The sequence below is a fragment of the Meleagris gallopavo genome, chromosome 1 (genome assembly GCF_905368555.1).
Source record: "Meleagris gallopavo chromosome 1, MGAL_WU_HG_1.1, whole genome shotgun sequence".
Lineage (NCBI taxonomy): Eukaryota > Metazoa > Chordata > Aves > Galliformes > Phasianidae > Meleagris > Meleagris gallopavo.
This window is the reverse complement of record NC_139404.1, coordinates 77,147,772-77,159,097: the sequence shown is the minus strand read 5'-3', so window position 1 is coordinate 77,159,097 and position 11,326 is coordinate 77,147,772. Positions and strand designations below refer to the sequence as shown.

The 11,326-nt window shown below is 38.8% G+C and overlaps 1 protein-coding gene across 8 annotated transcripts in view; it reads right to left on the bottom strand.

Moving 5' to 3' along the window:
• Window positions 1-413: 413 nt before the first annotated feature.
• The window catches only part of STYK1 (STY kinase 1), a 26,972-nt gene continuing 16,059 nt past the window's right edge, over window positions 414-11,326 (bottom strand). For 6 of the 8 annotated variants that reach the window (XM_010718556.4, XM_085236200.1, XM_010718565.4 and 3 more), the window contains 9 exons: window positions 10,601-10,710; window positions 9,509-9,658; window positions 7,752-7,988; window positions 7,327-7,508; window positions 5,597-5,680; window positions 5,148-5,356; window positions 4,864-4,904; window positions 4,145-4,241; window positions 414-3,465 (listed from right to left, as the gene is read on the bottom strand). In XM_010718556.4, coding sequence (XP_010716858.2) covers window positions 3,261-3,465; window positions 4,145-4,241; window positions 4,864-4,904; window positions 5,148-5,356; window positions 5,597-5,680; window positions 7,327-7,508; window positions 7,752-7,988; window positions 9,509-9,658; window positions 10,601-10,667 — 1,272 coding nt within the window. In that variant the 5' untranslated portion in view covers window positions 10,668-10,710 and the 3' untranslated portion in view covers window positions 414-3,260. The remainder of the gene's footprint in view (window positions 3,466-4,144; window positions 4,242-4,863; window positions 4,905-5,147; window positions 5,357-5,596; window positions 5,681-7,326; window positions 7,509-7,751; window positions 7,989-9,508; window positions 9,659-10,600; window positions 10,711-11,326) is intronic. The other 2 variants (XM_085236194.1, XM_010718612.4) reach the window with 1 other exon arrangement.

The following is an 11,326-nucleotide window of genomic DNA, read 5'->3' as shown; positions in this document are numbered from 1 at the left end:
TTTAAAGAGAAAAATTCTTAACATTGTCTTTAGAAGAAGACAACTAATAAGTTTTGAAACGTAAAGAAAGAACGTAAGCTTCTTTTTACATCTATACTGAGGGTTGAAGACTTCCTCTAGGGTGAATGTTCCCATTTAGAAGAGCCATTGATCAGCTTTTTCCATGTAGCCTTTTTTTTTCACCTTTTCATTCTACATGCCAAACAAGATCTAGTTTTGGTTTTGTAGGATGCTGCAAGCATTCTTCTGAAAATATCAAGGATTCAACTGCATGAAAGACTGAAACCTAAGAAATATAACTGACAGTAATTAGTCTTTTATGTGTTGCTGTGTTCTTCTACTTCATACAAGGGTCATGCTGATTGCAGGGATACTGAGTGGATATTAATTCTTCACATAGTACAATAAAACTATTCCTTTAAAGTGCATCTACTTTATTTTTTACAAAAGCAAGAAGAAAAAGAAAAAACTTTATTGCTTGAAATGACAAGTAATTAGATAAAAGTCTTTTGAGGCACTGCAAAGTCAGAAAGAGGAAACAGAAGTCAGGTGACAAAAATCATTTCACAAACAGAATTTGTTTCCCCTGAAATGAAAGCAAAAATTTTCAAGTGCCAGTTTTTTAAAAAAATTTGCATGTTCAGTAAAATGAATAACCAAATATTGTCAGATAAGCTTTGTGCAGCTTATATTGTAAAATATAAACACAGAACAAGGAAAAAAAAAAACATTTTTTTTAATTAAAGAGACAAATGTCTGCTCTGTGTAAACACACAGGTGCATTTGCACTGGGTTTTCCACTACTCAGATGTCCCAGGGCAAGTCTTAGTATGGGCACTACTGACTCTTCTGCGAGAGGCATTTGCATAGCAAAAGCCTATCCATAACATGACTAACCAAATTACGTGCACTCACATAAGTCACCAGTGTGGTCACCCTAGCCACTGAAATCTTTAGCAGAAACAAATCCACTCATCAATGCATGGAATATGGAATATACATGGCTTAAAAGAATAATACATACAGAAAAATTCTCACCTTAGCATTTTAAATTAAACCTTGAGTTCCCACCCAGAAACTCACTGAGCACAAATTCATATTCTCCATATGATTACCAAAGTATTTGTGATGCTTATATGTGAGACTTTGAAGTAGCAGTGCTGTCCCAAAATTGAAGTATTTTAACCCAGTGTGCAAAGAACCAATATGCACACAGAGGCAAGATATTCATTTCATTTCTGTATAGATGTGTGGGTCCTAGGTGGTTCATCCACAAAACTAGAACACTTTCTCCATAGTACAGGATTTCTTTCATAGACCAAAACTGCAAAATTATTTATCTCTAAGTATACTAATGACATTTATCTACATGAATGGTTAGCTCCACTTTTTCTAATTTTTCAGTTTCTAATTCCTGTGATTAATGCAGCTAGTATATTCCACACAACTCTTCTTCATACCAAGCCAAGCACAATAGACATCTTCTTTCAATAGGCTGGTTGACTTGTTTCCTTTAGACATCAGCTGTGTTTTCATCACAACAACAAATAGCGAGCAACCAAGCAATCTTTGAACTCTCCTGCATGGCAGCTAGCTGCATGATAGGAACTCCCTTTGAGTAGACAGCTCTTGAGTTTACACCTGCTGTAAAGATCCCTTACACCCCGATGCCACGTGTCTCCTTGCTGATACAGAACCTCAGTAAGTGATTAATAGTTTTTGTAAGCTTCGTTAGCTTTGTTAAGATTATATCTTAGATTGATAGTGCACATATAAGCTCTTAGACGTAAACCTTTGACCAAGTTTGGGTCTAGCAATAGATGCAGCTGCACCCAGGCTCTTTACCTCCATTGTTCAAGGTGTTAAGAAAGCAAAGGGCTGCACTCTGAACTTCGTGACTCAACAGGAAGATCTTCTGGATGAGCGTGTTTAACCCTACCCTTTATGCAGTAAAGAATTAAGTGTACTTTGACATGTCTGTCACTGTACTCTGCCATCTAAGTCACTGTCCTATTTATGATTAAGCTTTGCTAAATCACTATATGATTTCAATAAACATACTGTTGCTTCTCCCTTACAACCGAAGCAGTTTCTATTTGTAGCAAGTATGCACTCAACCTCATCACTACCACAGAAAAGGCACGCTCTATATGGAGACGCATCAATTCAAAAATTTCTGTAGTCACAGGTATGTAAGCATTTTATTTTGTTTAAAATATACAGTGCCTATTCTTTCATGCAAAGCTCTGGAGAGATCCCAGACATTTATTGAGAACTTAACGGGCAATAATGCAACTTAATCACACAGGCCTTTAGTGAATGTGAAAATAATGGACAGTGTCATGGTTTTATGATTTTTGTTATCAGTATTCCACATCATAACATCATAACATGATGTACTGTACTGGGAGTTAAAGAGTTAATGCTCCAGTTCTGGGTACCTGTCCCAGAAGAGAAGAACTACATCTCCCAAAGGACTGTTCACTGTGCCATTACTGTTTTCTGCTCAGAGGGAAAAATAAAAACTGTTTGCAGATCACAAGACCTCCCTTTTTGATCTTCTGGCTTGTCTCTCTTGCAGGTGCTGTATCGCCTTAGCTTATAAGGCCTTCAGTTTTTGGACACTCTCTCATTTTATTTGATTTATTATCTTCAATTCCAATTATACTGTATTATATTGTATTATATCGTGTTATCTTGCATTTTGATATCATTTTTAGTAAATTAGTTTGTTTCTCCTCAGATCATTGTCGCTGTTTTGTTTTTAGGTCCATCTCCCTACCATTTTCCCTTTCCCAGGACGTGGGTCTGTGGGTACCCTCAGCCCGCTAGTCACGGAACGGGGCTGAACCAGCCTGTAAACTGTTGACAGGACAGGAAACCATCAATTTCTGTTACCTATTCTATCCACTTTTTCCAGTAAGATTGTGCCCAAGAGCATATTCCTCAGGACACCTCCTCTTCTGAATACTCAAGTGATGCAGTTTCATGGGAAAGAAAACTGGATAGAGATCTCAAAAAACCTAAAACTCAAATTTCTCGTTACATTTTCTATAGCTTCCTAAATCCATTTTGCTTTGAAATGACCACCATCAAAATGGTATCAGGGTGATTTAAAAGTACTGCTACTACCAGTTCATTATTTCAAGTGTGGAGGACAGATCTGAAGTATATACATAAACATCTCATTCTGAGTTTGCCAAGTGTCTTGAATAGGCAAATACAGAGACCTCTCTTTTACTAATATGAGAAAGAGTCCTTCAAAGTACAGTATAGTCACTCACTAGACTGTCCATTGCAACACCAGTGACATCAGCATAGAGTTCAGGATCCACTAGCTCAGGAACCTGCAGAACTCTCTGGTCATTGCTCGTCTTCATAGCTGTTTGTAGGCTCTGGATCAGGTCTGATGGAGAAGGCCTGTCAGTTGCATTCCACTGCCAACAAGACTTCATGATGCTGTACCTGTAAGATGAAGAAGTAGAGAGGAGCTGGAAATGAAAAATACCAACAAAAATTTTATCTCATATGTAAAACATCTAGAGAACTCCTCTTTTTCTGCTTCATAGAAGGTTCTTTCAGCAAAACCTGTAACTACATAATAATTATGTGGGGAAAAAGACAGACATTAGCTGTTTGCCAGGATGTCATCTTTGAGTATGGGAAAAGGGGAAATGATTACATTTGATATTTCCTTTTGAAACAGCAACTGGGTATCCTACCGATTAAAAAGCCTCTGAATATTAAAAAAATAATAACATTAAAAGTCTTCACAAGAAGAAACACATCTCATATCTTCCCTGTGGTTGCTTTGTTCATTTCAGAGATAATTCAGCACTTACAGGAGAATGATTACTCTAGAATAGTCCTATACCTTGCAGAGAAGCAGAGGAGCAACAAAATTTAAAGGCAGAAAAGAAAGCAGAAACAAGAACAATTTTCAAAGCAGGTAAGAATGGCAGTCAAGGTTTCATACAGGAGAACCCAATAAGATGTGGCAGGCATAAGAACAAGTTTTCTCAACTAAAAAGATACAGTTTTGTACATTCTAGACTTAGAAATCTTCTTTAGGATACAGTTTTGCATTCTACATTTCCATTTATCTCTGCAAGTATCTCAACTGTACATAAAGCAAGTGGCTTACATGGCTGGGTGGCAGCTTGAGGGCTGTTTCATAATGTTTCGTCTCTGCAGGTATGGCAACATGTCAGAAGGTCGTACCTCAGGATATGGTGGATCACCTGGAAGGTGAAAGGAAAAATAGCAGAAAAGCTATAAGGTAAAGATCACAGACAGCAGCTTCAGTATAAGAATGCCGTCTCTGCCTAAAAAAATCTATTCTCTTGTTCTTTCAGTTCACGCTGACAGAAAACCTAAAAACAAATGTCATGAGTTTGTAAGTCAGAAAAAAAGCAGGTTTTTTTTTTTTTTAATTTAAATTAGCCTCAATTTTGCATTCTTAAATTTCAGATTTTTGGTCTTGTTAATTTGTTGCTAACTTCTACATTTTAAATTATTTTTTTATTACATCTGTATGGGGCTGCTGAATCACGGCCTGAACCTTTGATTGATCACCTGAGGCGAGCAATGAGTCAGCCATGGGAGCACAGGTGAAGGCAATTCACCTGTGCTGCAGGAAGGGGTGGAGCCTGGCTCCACCTCTCCTAGACCCATTTAAGAGCCGACTGCCAGTGGGGAAGGATCTCTCTCTGGAGATCTGCTCCATCAGGAGTTTATCTCGTGAGCCCAGGACAGGGTGAGTGATTTTCTCTTATTTCTCCAATATAAATTCTATTAGCCAAGCTCCTGGATATATATATCTATACCATCTGTATATCTATTGATTAAACAACATCTTCTTACCTAATGTAATCATTTCATACAGTAGAATTCCAAAAGACCATCTGTAAGAAAAGAAAACAAGCAATATTAATTTTCTGTTTCAGCAAGCTAGCTAGCTTAAACACACACAAATGATTAGTTGCGTTCTGCAGAAATGAGAAGGTATGAGATGTAAAGTTAAGCACTGTGGTGAGAACAGTTAAGTCTTCCTGTGAACTTCAGGACATGAAATAATTATACATAAAGAAGTGAAAGAGACAGGTCTGACAGACAGGTGAAATTCTAGTTCAGAAATAAAATCATACATGTCTGTCTTGATGCTAGGGGGGTTCTTTAGAAGCCGCTCTGGTGCCTGCCACTTTACTGGCACCATTTCTGTGACTGAGCTGGCACCATATGTATGAGCTTTATAGGCCAGTCCAAAACCACAGAGCTTGGCAGTGAAGTTGTGCTGGAGTAGGACATTCCTGGCAGCGATGTAACCATGGAACAACTTCTTCTGTTCAAGGTAAGCCTAAAAAGTTGGAAAAGGAAGAGACAATGATCATCTTAAAAGTAATTCTAATTGTCAGAAATTTTTAATGTGTTTGCACCCATCCTCCACAGTGCAGAACAGAGGTATAGGCCCACCAAATAAATACAAATATATTTGGCTCAATTTTAACAAATGGCATCCTCACTGCCTATGGTAAGTGTGGGCTTGTGTTACAATCAAACAAGAAGCAAAAAAGCGAGCAAATCTGAGCAGACTTACTAGAGCTGCTGCAACTTGTTGTCCAACTTCGTACACTTGCCTTTCAGTGAGGTCGTAGGGGACACCATCCATTGTCATTACATCCTGGAGACAAAAGAGTAGACATTGAGTGATAGATGTAAGGTGCTGGGGAATGTGTCTCCTTTCTATCTCATAAAATGAGTATTATGTAATGATATGCTTCCCTGGCTAATTTCACAGATTAGTCATAAACTGACTGAAAGGTAAGAGCACAAGAATGGGTGATGTTCACGATAGATGATATGTTGGGTAAGATAAGGACGGCTGAGACTGGTGGGTAAACTGAATAATGGAAAATAATTTAATAGCTTGGACAAAAATGAGCAGAATGACAGTGGAAAATGACAATTCATACATGAGTGAAAGAACTGTAACAAATTAGAAAAGCACATCTGTAACACACAAATGAATATCTGGGATGAGATTATCAACCCATCTCTTACTCTCTTGCCTCTAACAGTGACCCTGGCTGGATACCCAAGCAAGAGAGAAAAAAACAAAATAAGCATATGTTGCTTATCCTAAATAGTCTTCTGCCCCTAGTTATTTTCAGTCTAAGGACTTCCCAAAATGGTTAGGATCTCAACATGTTCAGTGACTTTCATAGTTCGTTATCTTCCATTAATTTATTCAGTCTTGTCTTGAACCTGTAAAAAGCTTCAGTATCGATAGCACTCAGTGAACAGGAATTCCATTAGTCAAATCCCCACTTTCTGAAGAACTATCTCCACTAGTTTGCTTTGACCATGGCATTTACTAACCTTATTTGTTACCACCTCATCTTTCTGCTGAACAAGACAGAAAGCAATCTCTCTGTATTTAGAATTTCAGATGTGGAAGAAAGACAGATTTATACACAGACATAACAGTATTTCATTTCTATGCCTTTCTTGCTAATTTCAAATATTTCTGGATTTTTTTCTTTAGTTAACTTCTTCACGAGAGTATATGTGTACATAGTGTCCCATGATTTCACATCTCATCAGCGATAGGCTAATACAAGGCCATCATTATGTACATTAAGTGAAGGTTGCTTTTGTACATGTGTATCATTTTATTTTTAGCTATGCTGAATTTTATCTTTTTATTGATTAGTTACTCAATTTTGAAAGATTCTTCTGCAAATGCTCAAGCCCTTGCTATTCTCACCACCAATCATGATCACCTCACTTGCAACTTTTTTGCTAGGCTACTGAAAACATGTTGAAAAGCACCAGGTCCTAGTGTATTTCCCAGCAGAGCTTTATGGGTTACTCCCTCCAGTGCAAGTACTGACCTTTCTCACCTGTATTCCATTAGTAGTCTTTTAATCATTTAGTTATCGTTCAAAGACTTTCTCCCCATCTTCATAACTACTTGCTGCTCTAAAAGCTTTTTGGAGTAACTTCCATTTAAAACTTTTGAGAAAATAGTATGCATCAGTGTATCACTTCTCCCAATGCCTGCTTAACCCTTCGAAGAATTCCAGTGGACTGCAAAGTCAGACTTCTTACAAAATGTCAGCTTCTCCAAACTATAACACATCTATTCAGAAATGCACTGGTTCTATTCCAGTTCAGAACTTCATAGAACTTCTTTGGGGATGGAAATGGTTTAGACTGATACAGATGGATGCATGTAGAGATGAAAAGAATCTTCTATGACTTGCACACCGATATGTAAATGAGCAATTTTAAGAAGATATGCTATCATCACTTTTTTTGACTCACCTTACGACATGTCCATAGAAACTTTAGCAGGTCACCAAGAGATACATCTTCCATTACCATATAAAGTGGGAATCGATCTACACAGCATCCAAACAATTCAACCAGGTTCTCATGATAGCCAAGATTTTGATGGAATTTAATTCTTCCCAGGAAATCCTTTACTTCCTGGTGACTAACCAGGTCTGAAAGAATCAAAGAAACCCCAGTCCACCACAACACAGAAGCAGCAAAGAACAGGGCAATTAGCTTGAAATGACAGTCTTCTTTGATACTACTACAATGCCACTTCAGTGGACTGTTTAACATATTAGTATGTTACTGAATACAGCTCAATCTTGCCCAGCAATGATTACAAAATTCTGCCCAACTTCATGTCTTTGACATACAGATCTGTACTAAACTGGGTTCTCCTCCATGTGCTTTACCTTGTAAGGCTTTCAGTATGACACTCTTAGTCTTCCCCGAGTTCCCAGTTTCCAATTCTGCTCTGTAGATGCTCCCATTGCGGCCATGTTTTACTATCTGCAGACTGCCTAGTGAGAGTTTTTCTCGTGGTATCTGCAGTTCTTTCAGAGTCAAGGATGCAGAACTCAGCAGGATCTCATTCAGCTGTATACAGTGGTTCTCTTGTGAACTGGATTCCTGCTGATTCTTGTTGTTCACTGACAAAACCAAATACATGTGAAGCACAAAAACAAACATGAACCCTTGTAGTAGGTGGCAATGCCAATTATTCTATTTTCTTTAATTTTTGCTCCATACTGTTTTTGGAAATCAGGACTTACGAAAGAAATGCTATTACATCTTACTGATCCCAGACCTGGAAGAGTGAAGGACTTTATCTCACTCTCTAATTGACAAAACGGAGGAATGACTTTGGAGATCTCTACTAGATTTAACTATGCAAACTTTTTTTCTGGATAAGACAAATCTGTAACTGATTCTTGTGCTGAAGCTACAGCCATTTTCTTTTATTACCAGCTAGAATCATAAAATCATCAAGGTTGGAAAAGACCTCCAAGATCATCAAGTCCAACTGTCCACCTATCACCAACATTTCCCACTAAACCATGCCCCTCAGTACAACATTTAAGTCTTTCCTGAACACCTCCAGGGCTGGTGAATCTCTCACCTTTCTAGGCAGCCCATTTCAGCACCTGACCGTTCATTTGGAGTTTTTCCTAACATCCAACTTGAATCTCCTCTGGCACAACTTAAAACCAGTCCCTCTAGTCCTATCTAGTTTCATAGGAGAAGAGGCTGAAACTCACCTCACCAAAACCTCCTCTGAGGTAGCTGTAGAGAGCAATAATATCTCCCCTGAGCCTCCTCTTCTCCAGACTGTTCCCAGTTTCCTCAGTTGCTCCTCATAAGATTTGTGCTCCAGACCCCTCACCAGCTTTGTTGCCCTTCTCTGCACATGCAGCAGGGTCTCAGTGTCTTTCTTGTAGTGAGGCACTCAAAACTGAACACAGTCCTTTGGTGTGGCCTCACCAGTGCTGAGTACAGAGGGACAATCACTTCTCTGCTCTTGCTGGCAATGCTATTTCTGATAGTGTCAGTTATGAAAGAGACACACAGAGGGTGCTCTCATCTATGCCTTATCGTGGTTTTCAATTACTTCCCTTAACATAGATTTTTTTCCTATTTAGAAAGAAAATTAGTTCAGAACTAGAGTTTCATTTCAACATAGCAGCATGTGCTTGCAGTAATGGCAACCCTTTCTCCTCCTTACCACTCCCTGTTCTGTTTTCTGTTGTCCACATCGGTAGTAGGACACACCAGCTTAAGATGAAATTTCATAAATGATAATAAATAAATGAGATAACTAGGTGTGATATATATCCAAAATTATTATATACAAACTTTCATTTGTAATTATCCCTGTTGCTTGCAGGCGCATCCATGAAGGCTATCACATAAACATACTTTGCAATTCTCAAGTGATGTTATCACTTGTTTGTGCACCTTCACAGTATGCTGGTTTAGGTTTTCCTAGTTTTCTCAGCTCTATAGATTCTACTATTGCTAACAGAAGTTAGACAAATGGAGGTTCTCCAGTTTTCTTACATTCTCTAGATGGATGGATTTTCAGAAACCCTATTGCCTAACAGCTCAAGTTGTTGTCTTAGGGCCACTGAAATCAATACTCCTTCCTCAGTTTGAAAATGGTGATGTTTACCTTGTTGTCCAGATGATGATGATTCCTCCCGCTTTGTTCTTGTTCGCAAGCCTCGGCAATGCAGCCAAAGGATCACAGTTAGCAGAATGACAAAAAAACCCACAAGGAGAGCTGGGACAACAATCACTTCAGTCTGATATTCACGCACAACTACAGGCAGATAAAGAAAATGGGAATTAAAGGAGCACTGCTCTGAGGACTGTGTGCAGCATTCCCTAGAGTGCGCCAATTCTATAAAACATAGCAGTAATAAGCTGTTTAAGGTGCAACTGTTTCAACTCTGTCTGTGTGTTTGTGTGCGTGTATCCGTCCACTTGCTGCTTCTTAGAATAGCAAGTGAACACTTTCTAGTGCTGCAACCCTGTTTCTCAAATGTGCTTCATAAAGGTAGTGAAAATTTTAAATGTCATAAAGGCACTAGGACCCCTGTACTTATTTAAATGCCTTATTCACTTATTTAGGTGCCTTAGTATAGAGACAAGGGACTTTAGTCATGAGTGTATCACCCATCACTGAAATGTAGCTGGCCCTGGCAGAGGGATAGAAGGGCTTTGGGAAGAGTTGGCCATTGCTGTGCCATCACAAATCTACACAACAGTGAAATCACAGGTTCAGCTTTTCAATTAAAAATATAGGGAGCAATTTAAAGAAAACAGGGCACGATCACCTGCTTTGGAGTTTGATCAAAAGACACTGCCATTAATAAGGAGTTGCAGGTAACAGACTCTTTTATGTCCCCAAATTTGGAGGTAGTGATATTTTTGCATGGGACAAGGCACCATTTCAGTTTCAAAGATAACATAAAGTGACAGAACCAAAATCTCACAAAATTAGTCCTTAGGAAAACAGAAGAGAATCTTTACTGAGTATGTTACGAGGTCTTAACCTCATTTTTATGTGTAATTCAAAGTAGAAATACTCTAAGATGGCTATAAAGGCTGGGATCTTTGCAGGACTTTCTGCTCTCAAATCCTCTTTTGTGGCATCGGATGTAGGTGAAGAAGGGGAAAGACTCTGCTTCCTTTTTAGCAAAGCTGGCCTTCCTACTCAGTACGTGGAAAAATACTGCCTAAAGGAATAAGTGAATCTTACCACACAGCTTGTCATTGCTGTTGCATTCCAGTAGCATGCGTGTGAATCTTTTCACATCTCCTGCCATGTTCAATTACAAGCAAGCAGATCTCCAACCTCTGTCTTCTGTGCTGATATAAAGAATATTAATACAATTTATCAGAAGGAAGGATGATTTATTAAACTATTAATAAGCAGAATATGGATATTTCCACCCCTTAAGTTCAGAGGCAGTGTGAAGAAAAGGCACAGGGACTTCAAGGCTTAGAGAATAATATGGAATATCCACTATCAAATCCCATAAACCATAGACTACATGCCCAATGAGAACTTAAGATTAAGCTTCTTCTAAAGTACTGCACAAGAATAGCAATTGAGCACCTGGTAGGAAGGCAGGGCTAACCCAAGGGAGCTCAGGTGCACTGCATGAACCTGAGTGACCAGAAGGGGTAGGGCCATAATCCACCCTTCCCAGACCTCATTTAAGGGTTGGCAGTGGAAGCAAGGGTATCTTGCTGGAAATCCGTATGTGCCAAAAGTCTTCTAAAGGTAAGCTGTTTTTCTTCCTTTGTTTCATGTGTCTATGGCAGTTGCATTTGGGTTGTTCTTATTTGCTGAAGCCTAGGATTGTGCTGCTCCACTATTGTTGCTGTACTTTCCATTACATTATGGCATTACAACAAATAACTTGGTATCTCTAAGCCTAAAGGTTGGCGTGTGCACTAACGTTCACAGTCACTAACTGAA